The following is a 25,162-nucleotide window of genomic DNA, read 5'->3' as shown; positions in this document are numbered from 1 at the left end:
TAGCAAATTCCATGTTATCTTGCCTTTCTTACAGCTTTATCTGTTTATGCATTTTTTCTAGTTCCAAACCAGTGGGAATCCAGTTTGGATCTTCAGAGAGATGCCTCTTGTCAAGATACAGCCAGGAGGTAGAAAGCAAGTAGCTTTAGCAAATGAGTGATGGTGTACCAGCACCAGCAGATACGGCCATGTATTTTATTTCTTCATAGTCAGAACCTTCCATTTTTCTAACAGATGCCTCATCCTGAACATGCAAAATTCTAGACATGAGGCACCAGAAAATATATGTGCAAGGTTGATTTCCTATCATGTGGCTTATAAGAGGTATCAGATCTTTGTAATCACAATATAAGTGCATCTTTACTATACTGCCACTGTACTTTTCTTTTTTGCCTTTTTTTAGAACAGATGGCTTCTGAGTTCCTGTGTTTCTGCTTAAATTGTGTGTATTTTGTATATTTAAAAACAGCAACCTGAGTTTTGCCATTAGAAAAAGACATGTATTTCACAGAGGCAGTTCCTCACCCCTATTCAGTGAAATGCAGGTGTTTCCATTTTTTTTTATTAGCCTTATTATGTACCTGACATACATTTCATCTCCTTTTGTCCTTGGGAAAAAAAAATCTGAGTGGGATTGGAAGCATTAATGTAGACTTTTCAGCTGTCATGGTCATGGGGAAGATTGGCATATTTCCCTTGCCTTCCCCCCCCCCCCCCCCCCTCTTCCTCCTCATTTTAAGCCCACAGCTGTCTCTGGGCAAGCAGTTGAGTTCAGGGAGTTTCATAGTTTTTATATTCATATTTATCATATTAACATTTACACAGAATGAATGAACAGTTAGTGGCTCAGCAGCTCTCCACCATGTTGTGCAGTCTACTTTACATTTCAGAAGAACTGCATTTAATTCTTAACACTTCTGGGAAGGTCAGGGATTAAAGGGAAAAGGGTGTCTTTCTAGAACTGGGTATGCAAAAGAGAGAAGGAGAACATCTTTATATATAATCATTACTCTCTAAGAAACAAATTGCCAGATGAAGGAAATACTGATCTGAGGTTGCTTTAGAAAACTAATAAAGGTACTTAAATATGAAAGTTGTGTGTTTAGGTCTATGTTGTAGAAAAATCAACTTTCTGTTTCTGTGGTAGTGTAGTTGAGTAGGTAGCTGAGATGGTATAACACCACAAACAAGAGACATTTTCTAGGCAGAGGCAATATATTTCATTAGACCAGCTGCTATAGCTAGAAAAAAAGGATGAGTTTTGGGTACACTGAGGATCCAAAGAAGGGCTTGTACACCACAAAGGCAACTTATTTTTTCCAACTTTGTTAGTCTACATTAGATAATAACTCTGCTTACAAAGCTTGTTTAACTTCTTTTTCAGTACGAGTGGTGGATCTGTTCTCAGTGTTTGTATTAGTATAAGGGAGTAGCTACATAGAAATCAGTGGCATTTTCTGGATTTAAAATCTTATCTGCCTGACACTTAGTCCATCTTTGACAAGTCAGTGATTGCTTTGCATCATACAAGATGTATTGTTAATAAATAAATAAATAAATAAATAAATAAATGTCTAAGTCCATACAGAACCAAATTTTTCAAGCCTGAGTAGGATAACAGCAAACTACTAGCTGTTTAGCTTGAGAGACTGGTACATACAGCTTCCATGGGTATCCCAAGATTTCGTCAGATTTTGAGGAATTTCTGTGGCTTGGGGACACCTGCCTGAAGTTTTTCAAGTTTGATTGCTTCAGTTCTCTGGTAGGAAGCTGAATGATGTTAGAGGATATGCTTAAGAGATATTGTCCCCTTTTGGCTTCAGTAGCTAGCCAAATTCAGGGTATTACAAGTTGTTTCTGTTAGAGCAGGGAAACGGACAAGTGGCTCGAGTATTTCCTTGATACTGTTTGTTTACAAAGATTTCTTATATCTCTAAATGTGGAAAGACTTAATGTCCATTATCAAGTACTAATGTTTGAGTTCCCTTTCCCATCAGCAGTAACTCCAAAGCCATTTCTCTGTGTCAGTTTTATTTCAGGGCTCTGCTGCCTGTATTTTCTATAACTGAGCTCTCTCCCAATGTCTCTCAATTTTCAGCTTCTCTTCACAGTCACAAATCACAAACCTCCATAAAATAATACCTAACAAAGTTCTTTGCTGTCTTTTATTCAAATATCCAGGTCTGTAAGATCACAGAAGTTGTGCTTACCAGCAGTAATCCTACCCCTTCTCCCTTCTTTCATCTTCCAGCCATTACTCAAGTTACTCTTAAAATGGCAACACCATAAGCAACACTTCCCAGCCAGAAAAAAATGTTATACTACCGTAAAATATCTATACAGTTTTCCTGTCAAGATATTTCCCATCACTGACCCAAACCAGTTTTACTTTCATTCAAGCTTCACCTTGACAACTTTTGTCACTCACTTTGGTCATGTTGAAAACAATTCGTTTTACTAACCCCTTCACAATATTTCTATAGAATCTGTTGTTTGGCAGAGGCACATATTTTCTTTTAATGAGGAACTTATTCACACCTCAGTTTTTCTGCTCTTCATTTCTAGACTTACATTCCCAGTTTTAAGGTACTTGCATCCTCAATTTTGTCACTCTTCTACCTCCTTAGATGATCCTTCCTAACTTTCAGCTTAGTCTTTTAACCAAATACAGTAGTCACTCATTTATTTGGTCGGTACTTTAAAGAGACTTTGGGTTCTTATGTTTTGTCCTGTTTATTCATGCCACAAAATTCCTGTTTCTAAAAGCTCTTTTCTCTAAAAACTTCCTGAAAAGTTTCATTCACAAATGTGTAAGATATCCCTTTTCAAAATACAATTATTAGGTTTCTACAATCCAAATCTTTGTTCCTCCTCACACAGATGAAGTGGTGGTGCAGCAGAAACCTAGAATAGCTTGTGTTGTCAAACATAGATAGGCATGATCCCAGTGCCCTTTGAGTAAGAAAGGGGAGGATCCTGGGTCAGAATGTATAAAGTTCCTCTGGAGCCTGTTGGATGAAGACGAAGGAGACCAGTCCTGTGTAGATCTGAACAAGTCCACCTGTTTTACCCTAAATTTAATTCTTTTCTCCATCTACTCTGGCTATTGCTTCAAGACTGATCATTGACCATAGTTCAGACACTGCTGTCTCCAGCTGTCTTGTCTAAGGGCATGTACCAAGCTTGCTCGCATTTCTGCAATTCAGCAATTTATAAGCAGAAAGTAATCAAAAATCTTTTCTGGTAACAAAGAATCCTTTTGAGAATCAATCCTTACTTTCTTCAACAGAAGACAACCTAAAATTGTCTGCCACTGGTGTTGGCATTGCCGAACTCTTGTGCCCAGGTTCAGACTGTGATTTGATATTGCAGTACATAGCTTTTTCCAATAATACCTGGAATTGTCCCCTGATTCTTAAAAGTCATTGTGGGGATTTATGTTCCTCACCATATACTTCCTCACATACAAGCACTAGTAACAAATTTTTAAAGCTAGATCTGACCACAGCCAGAGACTGCTTTCAGGTGATGCAATGACTTAACTCTACAGATCTTAGATTTCTCCTGTAATAAGCCAACAGTCTCCAAAGTTCTTTGTATTCGTATTAGGCTGGTCCCAAACTGTAAGCACTAGTATCTTACCCAGAATGAAAGATGTCTTTAAATACAGGTAGACCAGGATCAGACTAGTTCCAAGATACCTTTTCATCACACAAGGTGCTAAATCATACTCTGTTGACCACTGAAATGCTTCCTCTTGTCTTCCAACTCAGTAAATGACAGACTGAATCTGTAAAACACCCTTCCTGGTGTTTGTTACACATCTATTAACTAGAATGCAACCCAGTCAAATTATTAGCTCAAAACTATCAAAACTTCTAGCTGAAATTGCAGCTGTCCAATTTCCCTAGTCTACTGTCAGACTTCAGACCAATTAGGTGATTCAGTTTTCAGTCCTTTATTTTTTTCCTTGCATTATTAGCTTGTCTGATTCAATAAACTGTTATGCTTGAGCCAGTCTCCCAAGCACTTCAAGGATCCTATTCCATATTTATTGGTCAGACTCCCATTATGTCTGTCTAGCTGCCAAAGGTACGTCACGAATTTAATCACAAACCTGTAAACTTTTTCTTCAAACTATTTGCTTTCCATTTTTTTTCAACTGGGTGATGGGCAGACACTGAAATGTCACCTGCTAGTCATTGTAGATTTAAAATCAACTTTTCACAGGTATGCTTCTTAGTATACTAGCATTTCAGTTAATTGCTTTCCTTAAAATATGCATTAGTGTCTGCATTCTTTGCTTTACAAATCAAATATTCTTCTTCATCTGTTCTTAAAAAATGTTGTCAATTAGCCAAGTCTTCCTTTCTTCATCAAGCGTAGCAGGCACATATCTCTTCTTACTGGGCTGCAGGCAATCAGTTTTCATTTAGATTGCCAGTGGTTGCTTCCTCTTTTGGTGCACCGCTGCAAGGAATGACTCATCTGTGGCAAATTCCACAATCACTTGGGAGGCCTTTGGCCTCCTATCATGGATCTGTATCAGCATGTCCAGCTTTGGTGTAACATGTATGTCCTGTTCAGAAAACCCTCCTTCTGTGCCTGATGGATGACTCTCAGCACATCCTGTGGAAGGTAAGCTGAAGTCACTCCTTTCCTTCTCATATAGGTGTGGATCACCTTCAATTGACAGGTGGCTACAGACTAGATATTTAGTGTTTGGATAACTTAGTCTTTTCAAAATTAGGGTCTGTGGCATAATGAAGTCGGACTACTATTAGGAAGTACCATCTTCTGCACTATTTTGGCGATGATGCTTAGTTTGCGCAGAAAAACTTTTCAGGGGAACATTGCAAGTGAAACTCTTCCACCCACGTTGCGTAAGTTCTTGCTCTGTGAGATAACTTGGTACTGTATTTGAGTTGTAAATGACAGTGACCACCGTTGTCTGATTCAAGGGAGATGAAGTATTCTTACAGCTAGTCTTCAGAAGTGTCTAACTCCAAATTCCAAACAATTCACAATGCTAGATATTCTCACACCTCTTCCTCCTAGGCATACAAATAATGACATTGATTACAGGACAGTAACTTGGCTGAAAGAGAGGAATTTTCTGCAGTTATTTAATAGGAATATGTTCAAATATAAATGTGAAAAGCAAATAAGGTATATCTCCTGAAGTTCACACTTAAAAATAAACATGTTCTGCTATCTTTTACAAATAAATAACTAAATAAATGGAGTATCGGTTGGAATAGAAATCTTACAAATTCAGCAGATGCTTTCAAAATCAGTAGTAAAATTAGAGAAATATTAATTCAGATCAAGTTTTCTCTAAAACTTTTAATTAACTACTTACATATAGGGAGTGATTTTGCAGTTTGCAAGTTTATGAGCATTTTACTCCTGCTTTGATGCAGAACTTTATTGCCCTTGAATTGCTCTCCATTATAAATTAAATTCATGCCATAAATCAGGAATCAGGTTAGAGAAATGAAAAGATGAATACGCTTCAGTAGTTAAAGATTACAAATATTTTCTTTCTGTACAGACTTTTTCAGTTTGGCGTACTCTCTCTCTAGTAGTCTGTAGTATTTCATCTGTTACATTATATCCATTATGGCTTAAATGTTTGTTTTATACTTCCTGTAGCAAAATGCATGATCTCTTGAGAGTTAAATTTAGTAGATTAAAATGAACTCCCTTCCAATCTTTTCATGTGGCAGCCTGCCCATAAGATCAAAACACATAAATGTAGGTTATGTTTAATTTCTAAATCAGAGTGTTGTGGACAGATGTTTGAAACTTTAAGATGACTCAGATTCATTTCTTGCATGGCTCTCTGCCTGGATAACCATACTGTAGATCGTGCCATTTCTGCTTTACTGATGTACTTCCGTGGTGATGACATATATAATTTTATCATAACCTTTCTGTTAATGGCCCAAACTGTGTCTTCTGTAATGACCATGCAACCAAACCACATTGAATGTGAAGGACCACTTCTATCTTTAATGTCAGCTGATCTCAGTTGGATAACATGAGAGATAATTGTTACTTTCACCCTTTTCTACATTTCTTTCTACTTTATCCAGCTCAAGGTGACAGACCCAAAGTGATCGGTGCCTTTATTTGATGCAGTATGCCCAGCTGTTTCTTCACTGTGTGGCTGTCTTTGTATATGGAACATAGTCAGCTAGGGCTTTTACAGAAAAGGCTTGAGTGACCATTTTGTTTCAATAGGTGTTCCCCTCTGTGGATTTTCATGGTTATGTTGCAGTTTTTGCAGCTAAATTTTCATCAGAAAAGTAGCTAATGTATTCTTACTCAATACATTTTGATTTTTATTTAGAATCTGATTCAAAACTCTTTTGAGTAAACAGAAAGGCTTGCATAAAAAGATTTCATAGATCTTTGAAGTTACTTTTATTTATCAAGATAAGAATGGTAAGAGAATGGGGACAGCATTTTTCTTGTTTGCTTCCTTACATCAGGATAATAAAAAAAATTGGTTTGGTTCTTTAGTTTTAACCTAATTAATGCACTCAAAATGCAAGCTGCTTAGTGGAACAGGGACATCTTTATGGCAGGTTTGTTTCTTTTGTAAAGCAACCATGAAAATGCTAAACCCTAGCACATTTTAACTTAGTTTTTCTCTGGCTGCCTTCTTGTTTATAAACTAAATATTTTGACTCTCCTGTTTTGATACTCCTTATTGCCCCTGGTGTGACTGTTCAAAGAGCTCTCTGTCTGGGGTGTTGCAGCAGAGCAGATTCAGACAGTTCTGCTCGGAGAAGGAAGTGGAGAGTTTTGGTTCCCATTTTGCACTTCTGGAACAGTTTAGGGAAGGAAGCACCTTTACACCTTTTATTGTTCGTGGTTGCTGACATCATATCCTTCCCTGACCACTCTGTGCGTGTTTCCTGCCATTCTGTCAAGATTCTTCTGTGTTGCAGAGAAGGGATAGTGGGTGTGCATGTGTGTGTGTATATGTGCGCGCGCGTGTATACGTCTGTGTGTGAATGTAGGAGAGAGAGACAGGAGCGGTCAAGTGATCTGCTTCGTTTGTCCATTAGCTCTTTTCCCTTCTCAAGGCTCAGACCAATCTTCCGACAGCTACCACTGCCTCTGCCAAATCATATAGTGAACAGAAGCCCGCCAAAAATGAAGTTCCTCTTTTTTGTAAGCAGTCTGATTATTTACTTTTTTTTTTACGTTTGGTTTGCAAAAAGAAAAAATGCGGAAGACTGTAAGACCATAGCATGTAACTATGTGTTTCTTTAAGTGCAATTTGTCTGCATGTGACCGTGTCATTAAGTTGGAAGGTTTCTTTTATGTGGAGAATTACTTCAACAAAGCTTCTGGAATTGTTTTAAGTTCCTTTTTAGATTCTCTTGGATAATGAAAGCCCACAGTACTATTTGAGTTTTGTAGTACCTTCAACTCTTCTAGCTAGTGTGTGCTTTATCAGTGTTAAGGAAATAAAATTTATCAATTAACAGGAACTTTAAAATCTTAATACTGTAATCCTTAAGCCTGCAAGAACTTTCAAAAAGTGTTGGGAACACTGGTGAAGTCCTGAAGTAGCCATTGGGATTTGTTGCTCTCCAGAGTTCTTTCCATTCTGTTTGACTCAGAAGTCACCAGCCTTTGAAGGTTATAGCCCTCGAATCAGATGTCTTGATTTACTCATCTGAATCTAACTGATGTGGAATCAATCCAGCTATCTGCTTTATATATGTACTAATGAAATGAACAGAACTATAGGCAAACACATATTAAGAATAGCACATGAAGAAGCATGTGTTGATATGTATATATATGTAAAAGAGTAAGACAGATACAGAGAACAGCACAGCATTCCCAATTTGTTTCTAGTAGCAGTAAAAATAGCAGAAACTATTTTTTAAAAAGGAAATAAATGTGCTAGGAAAACTGAAAAGCTTTTATTTGAAATTAGACTGGTAAGCAAAAAGCAAACAGGAGAGAGGTTTTTTTCACCCACGCAAGAAAACTTAACCCGCTGCATGTTGAAGCAAATTTATGTTTCTTTGCAAATTGTATGTTGGATTCATATGACCTAACATATTCTGTCTTCTCCTTCAGGTTCTCTCAGATCGTATGATAATATTTAACAACCAAATCATCCTTGCTCCCTTTCAACTTTAATTCCCTGCACATCTATTTTTCCATTTAAATAAAACTAGTGTAGTTAGTGTATTACTACAGGTAATGAAGAACAAAATTCTGCTCATCAAGTGTTGCATGTATTACTTTAAGATGATTTTGTGTAGATCATAGAAATTTTAAGTGTTCTGACTTTAAGCTGTCTATAAAAGCTTTTGTTGTTTGAAGACTGGTCTTAAATGTGGAACTAAGTGTGTGGGAGGGACTCAACATACTGCTCCTCCACGAAGATTTTTGTCCTTCCTGGTAGATTTTTTTCAGCGTTCAGTGATTTTTCTGAAGTCGCTCAGCATCAGCATCTTGATCTGCAGAGCCGCTCTCGTCCTTGCTACCCTGTCACCACTGCTCTAATCTGTCCACCCTGACCTTCCACCTTGCAGTGAATAAGAGCTTAGGCAGGCGTAGCGCTGTAAGCCGATAGTGCCACTGGCTTCAGCTGAATGAAAGGAAAGGAAGTTGTTCCATATGCATTCGCTGTGGATTAGCATATTGGCTTACTGTTACAGAGCTAGCCTGTTAGACTCCTTCGCGTCCTGCATGTGCATGGGAAACGCCATTCTAACTTGCTCTTTGTATCTGAGGTAAGGCTATAGGAAAAACAGGAAAGAAACCCAGGCCGAGGAAATTGAAGGCTGTTTCTAAAAATGGGCTGGGTTTGTTTGTCAACACCGCATATCAGATAAGACTGTCTCCTAGCTTTGTTTGGAAAAAAAGTTTGATAAATACATTTGATCAACTGAACCTATTTAAAAGTTTCGGACTTCTATTTTTTGCTGTAAATATGATCAAGCGCCTTTGTGTCTTTTTAGGCAGTGATAAGTTGAACTGTTTTCAAAGAAGTAAAAAACAGCAAAAAAATTTTGCAGCCTTTACACTTTATTGTATTGGCACCATTAATTGTTCCATGTTCCATGTTCTGCATTATGGTCATGATTTAGGCATACATGATTTAGGGATGCCTAGCAAATAATATAAAAAGGCATTCATGTACAGAACAGTAATAAGTATTATACTTGAATTTTTTTTTTGCACAGCAGATTAATTATATCATTGTGGCTAGTTAGAAAACTCTGACTGACTGCTTATTTGTTAACTTATTTTTTCTTTAGAGTAATAAAACACTTGAGCAGCTTAAAGTTTAATGTATGCAAAGAAAATCAAGAGAGAATTGAAGATCAGAATGAGTGAGGTTTAGCTTTTCTACCTCAGTAACTTTGAATCAGAGCCAAAAAATGGATTAAATGGCCAGGACATCGTTTAGTGTTACGTAACATATAGTGAGAATTTATCAGGTTGGCTGTGAGACTATGAGCTTAAAATAAATAAGGAAACACCAGCCTCTGTTTTAAAATTACTAAATTTTTATTTCCAAGGTAGTATTTTTAATAGACCATGGATCTAACATAAAAACTTTTTAAAAATCATTTTAAATGAATCTTGTTCAGATTTTTTTCTCTTCTGTATTTAAAAGAACTGTGCTGCTCTGTTCAACATATGTAAATATAAAAATACAGTAAATGAAGGTTAAAAAGGGGAAAAAAAATTGCATTTTTTACTTCAGTACTAGACCGAACATCATTTCTGTATTTTCTTCTATTTCTATCAAGTCTTTTATTGCTAAAAACACTTTGGATGTGATAGAAATTAATTTTGTGATTTATGACATTTTGTGAAATATGGAATGTATACTGTGTTGTATATTTTTATGTATTTCATCTAACTGTCCTTAGTTTTACGATAGAACCAGGGTTGTAAAGTTCAGGGAGCTAGTATCAGTGCATTTCTAAAACTGTGAAAATATTTTTCAAAACATTCTGAAATTATCATCAGTCACTATTATTCTGTGCTATATAGCTTGTCTTTTGGTGCACAGATTTTTATAAGGAAAGATATACGTATTTGCTAGTTATAAATAATTTGTCAGAACATTTTAGAATTTACATTGAAATTAAATGAGCGACAATGCGCTGTTTTCTACAAGTATCTTGAGTAACACTTGCACTAATCTATATTCCTAAAGAATAAGGTTAAAAATTTTGGATTTAAAGTAGCTGACATCTCTCATATATCAAGTAACACTTTAATAAAGGTCCATCCTATTTGCATAATGAGGGACATTATCACCTCTGCTGTCAAAACACAAGATTGTTTTCCCTTCAGAAATGAATTAGCTGGCCTACTTAGCATACATAGGTACAGAAAGGTTCATTAACTCTCTGATTTAGGTAATTTTTCATATTAGAGCAGTGAGTGATATTTAAAACAAGAGACACTTAATTCCATTAAAGTTTTGGCAATGTGTATTTCAGTCTTTTTCTTCACTTCTTGATATATTGGTGGGTTTGTTCATAAAAAGAAGCCTTTGAATTAAGTTATTATTTTTCTATGCGTTACTTATTTTATAGATGCAGTAAATTTTTATTATAATTTACTTGTACATTTGTACTTGTACACTAAATTATAATGAGGATGCTTGGCCAGCTCCATATAATAACTTTCATCTAGTTATCAATTTTATAATAACATTTGATTTCCTTTCTGTGTTTAGCAGGAACGGATGCAGGGGACTGTGAACTGAGTAGTGCAAGTGCTGAAGAAGGAGGTTTGTTTTGAGGAAACGGGAAAGAGGAAGAAAAGAGAAGGGAAAAATACATAATTTTAAGGAAGAAGGAGAGAAAAAAAAACGGGGACTATGGGGAGAAAAAAGATTCAGATTACAAGGATTATGGATGAACGTAACAGACAGGTGAGTAGCAAAAATACCATATTTAAACATCTTACTACATTTCTAAGGTGACTTTTTTTCATAAGTGATTAAAAAGTTGATAACTTTGTATACATAAACCTACACATATGTATACATATACACAATGTATGGAAGACTATCAAAGAAAAAGTACTTTTGGAAACAACCAGAAACCTCACACACAGTTTTTTCAAGTTTAGTAACATGCACAGTTAGGAATTTATTACTTGAGGCCTTGATTCTACAAAGGCTGATGTGTATGCTCTGCTTTGGGCCCCCTCTGCACTCTCTTTGACTTCAGTTTGTAATATACGTGGTTAAGCGCATCTGCAAGTTGTTACAGGACACAGGCTTTTAGTACTGTATTTTATGAACTATTATAATATGAGTTTATTTGCAGGAGTACTTGCATTTAAATTCATAGATCAAAATAATTTATTTTCTACATCTTTGCAGTGTTTTTATTTTACCTCCTTCATATAAAAATGACATTACTTCATAAAAAATCTCATCTCTTCCCGTCTGAATTTTAAAAAGAATTTGAGTAGCCTAACACATTCTAAAACCCACATACAATAATATTGGCATGTTGTAGTTACAAAACAAAGCCTCTGATACTGATGCTATGGCTAAATAGGTCCAGCAGGACTGTTAAGTAATTATTACCACTGCTTTAGATAAAATGGCTGAGTAGCTGTCATATATTATCAACACTATCTCTGCTATTTAAAATATGGCCATAAATTAGAGAAACTGCTTTCCTGTTTTCAGAAAAATAAAATTCAACAATTGCCATCTTAAAATAAAATCAGTGAAAAGCTGCTGCTCTTTACATTTGATGTAAATGGATCAACGTTTTGTTGAAACTGGAGATTCACAAGAGTGAGAAAATCTTCATAAAATTGTTTAACACTGATTAGTGTTCTTCATACATGTGGCTGAAATTTAGGAGTAATCACCAGTAGCTGTTTTTTAAGAACTCGATACTGAGTTACTATTAATATATTAGTTCTATTCATTTGATCTACAAATTTCTTCATATATTCAGGTTGTTTTTTAAGAAGTTATGTTGTTAGTCTTCAAGGATTTTATAAAGCCATAAAAAATTCAGCCTAGGCATAAAAACAAATTATAATCTTTAAATGTGCTTTCCAGGAATTTTTAAATTTCATAGTGTTAGTAGTCACTTGTGTTCTCCATAGCAGAAAATCATGTATAAAACCAAAATTATATTTATGATGGATACATTTTGTATTTTCCCTAAAGGTTGCCTGTTGCTGTGGGCCAAGCCAAAAAGCAATAATTCTATCAATATAAAACAATCACCATATTTACTTTAATTGGTTTTTAGCTTGGAATTTAAATTGAATTTGAAATACTGAACCAAATTTATCATTAAACATCCAGACACTAGTTGTTTGGAACTTTCCCATACTACCATGGTTTCTTTTTGAAGTCAACCTGAATTATTTTGTAAATGATACTACAAAATTTTGCCATTAGTCACATTAGTTCATACAATAGCTTCAGTGTCAACTTGCTTACTCAAATACAGGATTTACAGAGAACTTAATCCCCTGTTTTGTCAAAGAGATATCTTTTAAGAAGCTAAATTTACTTTAAAAAATGAAGACAGCTAGCCTTTCAAGTCATTCACAGTAGAGTTTAAAGATTTCTGGCACCAGCTTTCAGAACTAATAATTATGAATACAACTATAACACTAGAACACTAACAACTGCAGTGTTAGTGCAGACAGTGTTTATCTTGCTAGCATTTGATAATATTCATCATGTTGATTAGTCACTGTGAGACTGAAGGTATAGATATACATTCCTTTACCTTCCACATAGTATAATAGTCTTGATTCTGCTTCTCATTTCTACTAATACATTGAAACATAATTTAGAAAGTGTTTCAACCAGTTTTATCCTCTTTGCATGTAAATCAGTGCCCTGATTTAAAGCTTAGTGAAGCCAATGAAAAGTTTTCCACTGATTCATTTAGACTGTGGGATCAGGCTTTCTAGTTGTAGCGATACGTATGTGATTAAATACAACTGGATTTCCACTAATAGTTGATTGATCCTTCAACCACTTGTATGAGACAAGCCTTACTGTTTCTTAAAATATAATGTATTCCATGAGCTATTGCTGCTTCAGTGAAGCTGCATCAGTTTATTTGGTTTTTAACTTACACACTTCCAGTAATCTTAAAATAGTAACTGGTTTATATTCTTTTTTTTTTTTTTTAAATTACATCAATATATTTGAATGCACAGAAAAGATCAAAAGGTTGCATGGGAAAAAAAAAAAGCTCAAAAGTTTTTGATTAATAAAGTTAAGGTACCAGCTGAAGCACGGTTCCACAATGCTTATTTGTAGCTCCATTTACCATTATATGGATGGAGACTGTTTTCTTTTCTTTCTTGCTACCTCACCAAAAGATGTTTGCAAGAACAGCAGCAAATCTATTGACTTGAAACTGCCTTATTGTTGCTTATGTTAGAACTCAGTGTGCTTTCACAATCCAAGGCATGTTAGATGGGAATATGATATACATGGATAGTGCATCCTCAGCTGTTTTCAGGCACATAAATTCTTGGCTGGACAGCACATGCAGGGAAAAATAGGTGGAACACATACCAAATGAGGACAAATAGCAATAGTTTAATTCTTCTCCCCTCTCCCAGTGCAAAGGTGGATGTTTCAATAAGAGAGTTTTTGCAAGAGTTGTTGCAAGGCCTGTGGAAGGTGATTTCTGCCCTTGCTTTTCCACTCATTTGCCCAGCGTCCTGACTAGCTACTTACATTAACCATTGAAAGGAGTACTTGTTCTATCAGTAGAATAGCTGTTTTCTTCCACACTACTGTCTGCTATGGTAGGAGACTCCCCTACGGTTCAAAGTGCTTGTATGAGTGGATTGGGAATGACAAAAGTAGTGCTGACCTCCCTTCAAGAGGATTTCTTCTAAGCAGGTCTAGTTGGTTGGATTCGTCTACTTCAGTGACCATACTGCTAATAAATGTAAGTTGCAACTGTCCAGAGTCAGATGTCTGGCTGCAAACCTCATAAAAACGTGCAATATGGGGATATGATCTGCACTTTTCCAGAAACTATTTGAAACTTTGACATTTTGGGATAAGTTAAAGGAAAACTACTGCAACCTAGACATTAAAGGCCCAGTCCTTTTACCCTGGACTGCATGAGAGCTCTGTCATTGACTTCAGTGAGTGCAGAATTCAGGATTTTAACTAGGAGGAGCCATTAATTTAATGTTATTTCATGTGGGCTTCCAGTTGTCTGTATTTTCCTGGCTCTCCTCGTTACCATGTGGTGACAAAGGTGACAAGGATGTTTGAATCCTCTGTGAGTGATCACAGATTCTCTTTGGTTGTGGAAGTTTCACAAAAGCCCATCTGAAAAATTTCCTTTCCCTCTGCTTTAAGCCACAGACAGAATGAGTATGAATAACTGCCAGGGCTAGAGTATACATGTATTTATTTGTGTAGTTTAGTTACCATCACGATGTTAAATGGAAATGAAAACTCTCAAGAGAACACTGTTATAAGCAGCCAATGTGACCCGATACTTTCTTTTTATTATTGCGACACTGAGTAATATAGTCTTCACAAATGTGGAATGAATCTCTGGTTGTGTTGCTCAGGCTCAGGAGATCATGGTAGCCCTGTCAACAGCCCATTCAAGCAGACTGCATACATGTTATTAGTTGCACCACCAATAGAACTGATACCTAAAAATATCAGCACTGACATCTGATCTTGGAGCCTCCTGACTGCTACATGTTCTTTGTGCAGAAATTTCAATCAGGCAGATTGGAGAAGACTGCTCTAAAGAATTCTTGGTTGTTTAAAAAAAAAAAAAGAAAGAAAAGAAGAAGGGCATTTGCAAAAACATGGGTGAACTTGATTTTCATGTGTTTTCTTAATTGAAAAAAATAATTCAGCTGGCTCTGATACAGTCAACACATGAAGGAAAAATGGCATTCATCTGCCTCAGAAAAGTCCTTGTATTTTTTCTATTTGTTTTTCATCAGTTTGAAATATTTCGTTAGTTTTATTGAGGGCCTTTTGTGGTCTGCCATAGAGAGGCATCATTTGAAACTCTCCTTGCAACAGGCAGGGCTGCCCAAGCCTAAAATAAATAGGTGAAATGATGTAAATGATTGTATTACTGTTATACAAGGTCACTTACAAAATATCTCATTAAATCCACGGTCTGTGAGCTAAATCCAGAGGTACATTGACCCAAGAAAGAGGGCATATTGACCCAATGACATTCTGGTATCAGGTCTGGAACACCCTCTTCCTTTTAATCCATTGGTTTTTCTAGTTAGTATTAAGAAATATCAGGTCTTATATGGCAGCCCACCATTTTTTATCCTCTGATCAGCTTGCTCATTAGTTCTGCATTTTTCTCCTGTTTGTGAAGCATGCTGTTGTCAGATTCACAGTTAAAACGGAGTTGAGCTTAGCTAATGATTCTGCATACTGTTTAAAACATCTCTTTCAATTTGTAATGAGCTGCTGGGAGCTTAAGTGTTATTAAATACCATAGGAAGTGTATACTTCAGTATTAAGATGCTTAAATAGTAAGACACCCTTTTAAAGTATTATGTCTGCATAATTCTATGGGTTACGACACTAACAAACACTTGCTGTTTAACTTTTTCATGCATAGACTTTTTATTATTCCTTGATTCCAGAAAATCTGTAAAGCTATAAACCAAGAGTTACTGCAGTTATCAGCTCAATAGAGAACAAATTAAAGCAGATAAGTAAAGTGAGGTTATGGGGCAGGGGAGGAATATCCTGGAGGGAAATGACCGTTTGCAGGAAGACCTAGATTTGTTCTACTGACTTCGATACCTAATGCTGCTAGTTTCAAAACTAATTTCAGCCTCATGTATCTATTTTTATCTGTGTTTCAGCTCTATTTAAAAGGAAAGAGAAAGAGACTATCAGCTGAATCAGAAACTCCCCTGTAGAAATAGAGAAGAGCCTTACATATTAGTGCTAACATGACCACAAGTTGGACAGAAAACTTTTTTCCACCAATTTCCTGTTATTTTCAGTCTTCCTCATGGGCTGTCTTCATTTTATCCAAGATCTGAGATTTTACGATTCCACACACACACACACCCCCCAAGGAAACGTTTTCATATGAAAACTTAACTGCTTAGCTATGCAGCTAATCACTATTCTGTTCAATGAACCTTTGTCTTAAACATCACATGCTTTTTATCTTTTACATATTTGAATTCCTTCTTTTGCTTACATTAAATTGCACACAGTAAGACATACACTTGGAATATAGCATTACAGTTAGGCCTTGGTCCTGTTTTTTTTCAGAGGTAAAGTTAGGTTTCTGTGAGCAAAGAATACACCCCAAGTTTTCATGACTCCTAAATTGTAGGGACCTGTACAACTCTGGCAGCACTTCTCAGGTTATGTCAGACTACCTGAGAAGTAAAGTTTTAAGAGAGCTGCTGAACTGGACTGTGAATTTCCAGAATGTATTATATATATGGTTAAGTGTGCTTATTACAAATGTATGTTCTGAGTATAATTTAGAGTGAATTAGCATAAGGTAAATATTTAGGTCAAATTACTTTTAATTTGAAGTCTGAGCAAGAAACCTAAGTAAAGAAAGTGCAGTAGTGAATGAGGGATCTGCCAACACAACAGAGCTGAAAACCAGTGCAGACACAGGCGCAGCCTTGCTGTCTTGCAAGGAATGGTTTGGAAAGCCCTGGGGGAGAAAGAGCTGGAGGTGGGAAGCAGAACTGAAGCCATTGTGGAGAGGAAGAAGTTACACTCTTCCTGTTATGACAGGAAATGCAGACAAATGTGCTTCCTGACCATTTGCTCAGCAGGGAATGAAATATTCTTTGACCTTTACCTTATGAACATTTTAGCAGCACAGAACTAGTAAACATGTTTTTTACCCTAAACATCTATTTGTACCTGCCAGAACTGGTGAAAGCATACCGAAAAAAAGTCAGCTTTCTTGTATTAGCTACTGTGGTTTTGATAGAGATGATGGGTTTTGCCTAAAATATGTACATATCTGTACACCTATGTATAATGGACTTAATCTTATCCTCTGATTCAACAAAAGGAAATGAAGTGTCAGACATTAACCATTATTATTCTTGCATCCCTGTCTGGTTTTAGATGTTTAAGTGGGAAACATATTGATACTGTCTAACCTACTAATTTCTGAGTTGCTTTATCATCTGTTAATTAACACATCTTCCAATTATCCCTCCTCTCTTTACTTACAAAAAAAAATTCATATGAGAGATCCAGCATCATTTGTTGGATTTTGGTAGATTGAATAATATCACTATTTTAAGTATTTGATCTGTTATTTATGTACTAATATACTAAAAATGGGGGATAACACACAAGTACAAAACATTCTTTTTAATACGGATTAATCATGAACACTTTATTTGTTATAGCTATAATTTTAGGGCATCCTGCTTAGAAGTCCTCTTTATCTGGACTATTCAGCAAGTCGTAGCTCAATATGCTTGAGGCTTTCCAGGACAATAAGTCTTTTACCAGCATAAATCACTGCTGTCTCACCCCTCTAAGTTATGCTGGAGGGTTATAAGAACATGGAAGCAGGCTGCTGAAGGTCCTTCACTGCTCTTTAAAGGGTCTTTCATTTAATATGGCATGCCCAGCTATTGCATAAAGGAAGGTTTGTCTAGAGCGAATCCTGCACTGGTGCTGCTTCCCCGTCCCACTGAGCGTTACTGTAAAGATTGTTGCGGCCAGGCCTCTTCATATGACAAACGGATCTAAACAAAAATCACACAGGAGGAAGGGGAAGAGAGAATATGGCAAGAGCTGTAGCATCTCCAGTAGTCATTTGGGGTTTCAACATACGATAGCATTACGTGCCTAGCAGTGACATTTTATTCAAGAGCCCCTTGGTGTACACATGGCCAACTTGACTTTATTTTGTTTGAAGTTAGGTAGATTACTCATGTAGTACCTGCTATTTGTCACATACCTCATATCTACCATGCTTCATCTAGTCTCTCTGTCAGAAATTTAGACATTCCACATGAAATAAGGACAAGCAGAACAATATTTCTTCTTGACCAGGCAGTGTCTGTATCAGATAGTTCTGTGCATCAGTGGTCCCTGTTTTTAACTAGTCACTCATATATGTTTAATGGCAGGAAATGTATATGGGAAGGATTATGTGCAAATTCCCTGTTTCTCTCATTTTCCTGTCAGCAGCTATGTATCTTTGTAATCAGGATAGGAAGAAGTAAGGGGAACATTGATATTTTGCCACTGGCTGGACTGAATTCCTTGAAAGATCAGAGGACTGCTAGTTTGAAAACATAAAATGCGAGCACATATGCTATGACTGTTAGTAACAAATACAGAGTGCTGTTATGGCTCAGCCTCTCAGACTGTGTGAGATTTCAGAAAAAGTACTAAAAGAACCTGAATCAAAACCAAAAATGAAATAAAATAAAGTAATCCCAAACCAAATCCCACCAAAAAATACAGAAACAAAGACTACAATGCAACAAAGATAAATAATGTATCCCGAAGGCTGTATTCATTAACTGGAGTATTTATGGCTGTTTCTGTTCCTCCACTGATGTATTAACGTCTATAAGAACCATATAGTCGCTGTTACAAATTTAGCTAAATAAAGACTATAACCAGTGGCCAGTATCGCCATTTACACACACACATTTAAATATAAATTTTGGCACATGAAAGAATTTATACTCGCAACTGAGCAACATTATCTTCTAGTTTATTTAGTTTAAATAAGTTTTACTTAATAGCGATTAAACAAGAAGGTCTTCTCTCGGCCAAATGACCCTCTAAATGAAGCATATCACGATGTGTTGTATGCACTTGAATTCAGACTGTCTAAAGCCCCACTTACAGACATTGCAATGACTAGTCCATGAAAGATCTCAGAAGACACTTGAAGCTTTATGCATGAAGAGCTAGTTGAGAGATGTTTCCATGATATTGAAGAAGAGCCAGAATTGAAGTGGAAAAATGCCCTTTTAACAATCCTCTTTTGTCAATGCCTTTCCTTTAGCACATACAGTGGGTTTCACCTTTAGTTAGAATTTCATCCAAAATGCATAAAAAGCTCAACTTGATTTATATCAAGGAAGTTGGAAGCTGGCTACTGCTTTGGGTTTGGTTTTTTTTTTTTAGTTTTCCCAATACTTGAAAGCAGCATCTGATTTGCTTACAGCCTATGAAGTCATCAGCATTTATACTTCTTTATGTACAAAAATGCTGCACGCTTTAGTAACCTACTTTCTCAGTAACGCCATTCGTGTTATGAGGGTAGTTTGGCTCTTAAATTTTTTAAAATAACCTTTAAATAAGTAAAATAACCGTAAGGCTAAGACAAATGTAATAGACTAGTGGGTGTTCAGTTAATATGAAGGGATGGAATTAGGTTATTTTTGGAATATTTCAGAGGTAAATGTCGTACTCTCCGCACACTGCTCTTTTTGCAATACATATAAAACTATGCATAAAAGTGCCTCATAACAGTATCTAGAAATGTGTCAGAGTTTCAAACCTTGTGTTTTATGTACACATGCTTTACAAGGTTTTAAAGACAGTTGAATGCTGGCCTCTTATCTGTTCCACTTCCTCCCTCCACTCCACTTTCATTCTCCCCAGTTCTCACACTGTCATTATAAAATATTATATCCCAAAAAGAGAATGAATTGCCTATCATTCTCCTAAAGAGGAGAAAATTTGTGAACTGAAAAACACCTACAAATTAGCAGTGGTTTAGACAGCAGGGATAATTAATCATATCTTGACTAGTATTGTCAGGAAAGAATATGTAGTGATTTGATTCTTGCTGCTGAAAAAAAAGTTAAATATTAAACAGATATTGAAATGCATGCACATTTTTGGATGTCCTTTTTTAAATATGTTGATGAACTGTATCACTATTTGTGCGTTTTCTTTCAGTCTCACTAGTGTTCTCTATGTCAAATGACAAAGTAACATTTTCCATTGTTATATGACACTTACCATGATTGAGAACTTTGAACACAGTATATGATATTAAGCCTATGTGACCATCTGGATTTTTTGGTACTGTAGCTACAGCTACTCAAAAGCTTGTGTTCATGTGGACTGTGTATGTGTCTTGTTTATTCTCAGCACTAAGTCAGTTCAAGTGTAGTCAGAGCTTCTTAAGTGTATGCTGCACACTGCCTTCCACCTAGGTGAAAGAGACCAAATATTTTAAATAATTCTTGCTAATTTTTAACACTCAGCAAAATTACTGCAATACTAGAATATTATCTGTTACTTTAGACAATATTTATTAGATGCTTTTAGTTTGGATGAGTAAGCTTAAGATAACAAATGGTTAACAAATTGAGACCCCAAAAAATTTAAGTAATAAAGATGCTGTCTACTTATATTGCTCACAAAAATATTGTAGCATATGGAAGAGAAGTATATTCATCTTCCTTATGTAGCCACATAGAAGAAAGTATGCAAAATGATAATTTCTTTTCAATGGCTTGAAAAGTATTCTTAAACTTTTCTGAAGTTACTGACGTTTCACTATACATTTGAAAATACAAGTTCACCCCTACTATAAACTGTTGTAAAAGTATAAGTTTACATATATATGTAATATACATATGTAAAGATAAGCCACAATGAATGACATATTTTAAAAGAAAAGTGGTATTCCATATCACCACAGAAACAGTAGTAGATACAATTGTTTTTAGTGCATTTATCAGCAGTGGTAGAAAGCATTATCTGATAGATTAGAATATGTTAGAAAGATCAAGAAGTTAAAAACAAATCAAATTCAGAGCAATTAAAATTATATAGTAAAGAAAGGGAAAAAAAGATCTAGCTGATTTGTTCTTTTTTTTTTTTCACTCTCCACAAAAAGGAACTCTTAACCAGTATCATTCTGGTGATAAGTATTATGAAATAAGTATGTGCTATGCAGCACAGCTGTGTGGTTATTCTAAATGTTCAGGAGCACCTAACAGTAAACACAAACAGTGGCTTTAAAGATATTTCTGTACTGGAGTGTACTTTGATGGTAAGAAGCTGTAACGTGCTAAATTCTGAGGTTTCTGTTGCACAGAAACCATACTGTACAGAGACACTCCACCTACAGCACTGTGGTCAAGAAGTTGATTGAAAGGCATTTTAGATGCTGAAAAATATGATGAGTTAGTACATTTTATTTTCTGTATGTTTAGCATTTTCTAAAACATGCTTTTATATATATATATGTTTCAATAAATGCATTGCACTTTTCTGTAATCAGAGAAAACATTAAAGGCGTATTTGAAAGACTAGGATTTTTTTTCAGAATTTGAATGAAGTTTTGTTACCTATCTCATTATTCATTCCAAATATCAAAAGCCATTGACATGGACAAATTTAGAAAGAACTTACTATCAATTATGGATACTTGAGACCAGTGCTGTGGAAAGTGTGTTTTTAAAATGCTTGAATAATTGTATTTAATGGCAATCCATCTTTTCTTAACAGTATGTTGACAGAGGCTAAAGAGATTGAAATCACAATAAGAGGAATAATATTCAGTATACATTTGGGACAATAAATGTTCATAGTATTGGCACGGAGCCTCATCTTTCTGAGACGGACTAGCAAATAGGGATTAGCAATACTTAAAGGTCACGTTTTCCATGGCCTGACGTGCTGGGATTTTAAGGTAGTCTAGGGTCACAGTTAGCATTAACTTGCATTAGGAGTGTGACAAGATAAAACAGCAGCCATATGAACCACGTACAGACGAATCTTCTTGCCGTAGCATTAAAGTGCAGAGGTGCTACTGCTTATGGGTATTAAGGAATGGTAGCAACAAGTGCAGGATTAGGCAGACCTATAAACTTGGTTGCGTGCCTGTCCTTGACATATCAAATACCTTGACTACATGTTAAATTTGACGAATGATAGGCTTAGCAAAACCATATTTTCCTCTTAAAAATTCTTGTCACTGAAAATTATTAGAGAAAAAAATAGATGTAAAAAAACCAGTCATTGTATATCCTTAAGGAAATTGCATGTATGAAGAAACAGAAGAAGGAGAAATATTCAACCATACAACTAGCTTAAACAGCTCATGGTAGTTTCTTGTTCTGAGTCACATGTCTTACTGGAACTTGTAAGCTAGTGCAGAAAAGAAGAGAAGAAAAACCCCATCTATTTGATGTGCACGCCTTTTGTTGTCAAAACAGTCCCTGTGGAAAATTATGATTTTGTACAGAGTAATGCTATTTTTCATTCTGCCTGGGTTTTGCATGATGTCAGGGCATTAGCTGATCTACGGAGAACTTAAAAGCACATCCCTATTTTTTCCTATATAATATGACACAAAGTCCTTTGCACTAAAAAATGCCCGTTCATATTTCTAAGCATCTAATTTGAAATGAAATAAAGTATGCTGTCTGTGTTTAGAAAATACCTTGTTTCTAAGGTGGTATTTTTTGTTGGCCAGCTATTGTTTGTTCTTCATTCATGCTTTGTAATTCTCATTTCTCACGAGTGAATTTTTAACACTTCAAAACTATTGTGTGTTTATATGAGCAATGTATCTCTTTTACACAACTTAAATGCTGTATGAAATAATTTCTTCACTAAAAATCTAGCAGGAGTTGGGGGGCAAGGAATCAAAGTCAATCACTATCAAAAATAAGAATTGCCTGCATGTGTTCAAACTACTTACAGCCGCAAATCTGAGGTGCAGTTTTAGAATATTATGGGAAAGATGTATGCAATATAAAGAGTATATGAATTTAAAAGGTACAGAGAAAGATGCAGTATCAACACTTCATAGCACTACTTGATGAAAATGTCCCATGCTCTTTACCTGTACTTCGAGTTTTGTGCAGTGAGAATTAGGTATATTTCCTCACTTCCGTAACACACACACATATTTATATTCTGTTTTGGAACTATATTTATATTTATGCATTTGCCTTCTGAAGGTGTTCAATTCAAAGACTACAGAAGTCACACATTGTATTTCCAAAAAAAAGAAGAAAGACCAGCTTGGGGATTTCTGACGGACCTTTTTTTCTTTTTTTCCAGGTGACATTTACAAAGAGGAAATTTGGGTTAATGAAGAAGGCTTATGAGCTGAGTGTTCTGTGTGACTGTGAGATTGCTCTGATCATCTTCAACAGCACCAACAAACTGTTCCAGTATGCCAGCACTGACATGGACAAAGTGTTGCTGAAATATACCGAGTACAATGAGCCGCATGAGAGTCGAACAAATTCGGATATTGTTGAGGTAAGATTTTGTGTTCTGCGAGGATTCTTCTTTGGCTTTGCTCTGAGACAGAGGTAGTCAAAGCTAGAGGCCTGACGGTCTTTCTCAAGGGTTGTAGAACATACCCTGGAGGTGACGTAGCGGCAGGAGAGGAGAGCGGGGACAAGGGGGTACTGGTCCGAGGGCTGGAGGAGGTGCAGCAGAGACTGGAGGGAATCCACGTCTTTTCTGAAATGCCAGTTTCATCCTGCCGAGTCCCGCGTGCGCAGCAGAAGCGCCTGCGATGGGATCTCCGTCTCCCTGTCGTCCAGCTTTCTGTGCTGCTTTGTCCCATTGTTCCATTCCCCCTCTCCATGCCTCAGCCGCTACCTCCCGGCTGAATCTACCCTTCGACTCCCAGTCGCTCCCAGTGACATGCTTTCCAGAAAACATTGTGTGCCTTGTCTCCTCGCTCCAAAAGTTATAATGCCCTCCATCCAGGAGGAACTGAAAAATATAGTGTAAAAGATGTGGAAGAAAAGATTTAGAATCACTGCTTTAAGGCATTCAACTGACTTGGTTAGCTTTTTGATTATTTACAGAAGCAGGAGGTTTAATAAAATGCAGGAAAATGATATTTACGAGCTGCGCAGTAACAAATGTTTCGGCTACCTCACCACGGAATACTGTTACCATAATATAATAATAACAGTATCAAAGCAATACTATCAGAATGCTAGAGACACCCTGTAATTATTTTTTAAAAAAATATATAGGGCAAGTTTTATTTATAATTACTGAAAATTATTAATTAAAATTTAAGATTTTCCATTTTAAGCTTCTGATATTTGCAGAAAAGTCAGTTTACTTTATAGTCGCATTAGGATTCAAGCCATGCAAAATAAATGAAGCTTTCAATGATTTTGTTGTAATAGCAAAACACTCAGGGTAATACCTAAGAAATTGGTTATATGACTTATACAACTCCTGTTTTCAAAGCACCTAAGTGATTAGGCATCTAATGGTATCATCTTAAAAAGTATTGGAAGGATGAGGTCCTATCTTAAAGATCAGTGAAAATTTATTCATAATTGCTGCTGAATACCATGGCCTATACACTTAGATTATTTCAGATCCTATTAAAGGTGTTAGTTTCATATTTTTAAATAATCTGGGTGTCATCTAAAATGAGACTTCAGTGCTTTTGGAATCTCCACCTGGGTTAGTCATGTGTTTGAGACTAGCAATGGAAGAAAGTGTGTGAATTACATATAAAACGTTTTTGATGGAGGAAAAATACTGTGTAATAGACATTGTTACACTTGTTACAAGATGTCACAGTCACACCACCATAGACTGGCAAAGACTGCAACCCAGGGATATATATCACTTTTCTGTCTATCCTTATGTCAACATATAGGATGATACTGTTTTTCTTCGTTCATGATCTCCCAGCAGATTTTCTCCCCTATTAGGAGAGGATGATGTTCTGACAGCAGAACAAAAATTTATGAGAGTTAAGACTAAAAGGAAAGTACATAATTTCTTCCTCCTCTCCATCATCCCTTTTCCTCTTTTACTTAAAATCTCGTAGAATGAAGCCTTTCCTGTTACCTAGCTCTGGTAAGCCCATGTCCTGTCCAGCGGAATTCAAATTCTGTCCCCAAAATAATGCCCTGTCCTCTTTTAGTGGCAAAAAGCCAGAATATTCTTAGCAGAAAAAGTTTCCTGTGATATCTTTACTTCTTCCTGCAGGCTTTCTTGTGGGAATAGGTGAGTAAACCAGTAGTTAAGGATTTATTATATGCTTCACAATGAATGAATACCTTTGATCATGAGGACTGTGGTTTTTCAAGAAACTTGAGTGAAAATGTAAAATCTAAAATAATGTCTGTTTTGTTGTAACTTTGAGATTTTCAGAAAGAG

At 36.0% G+C, this 25,162-nt stretch overlaps 1 protein-coding gene across 18 annotated transcripts in view; it reads left to right on the top strand.

Annotated features, from left to right (window-relative positions):
* MEF2C (myocyte enhancer factor 2C) overlaps nt 1–25,162 on the top strand; it is a 140,965-nt gene that overhangs the window by 50,976 nt on the left and 64,827 nt on the right. For 12 of the 18 annotated variants that reach the window (XM_075020607.1, XM_075020609.1, XM_075020592.1 and 9 more), the window contains 2 exons: nt 10,739–10,936; nt 23,075–23,278. In XM_075020607.1, coding sequence (XP_074876708.1) covers nt 10,883–10,936; nt 23,075–23,278 — 258 coding nt within the window. In that variant the 5' untranslated portion in view covers nt 10,739–10,882. Of the gene's footprint in view, nt 1–6,950; nt 7,186–8,546; nt 8,772–10,738; nt 10,937–23,074; nt 23,279–25,162 lie in introns of those variants that run through there. The other 6 variants (XM_075020595.1, XM_075020597.1, XM_075020599.1 and 3 more) reach the window with 4 other exon arrangements.

Source organism: Buteo buteo, chromosome Z, assembly GCF_964188355.1.
Source record: "Buteo buteo chromosome Z, bButBut1.hap1.1, whole genome shotgun sequence".
NCBI classification, from domain to species: Eukaryota; Metazoa; Chordata; class Aves; order Accipitriformes; family Accipitridae; genus Buteo; species Buteo buteo.
The sequence above is the reverse complement of the archived record's forward strand: the minus strand, read 5'-3'. Positions and strand labels throughout refer to the sequence as shown.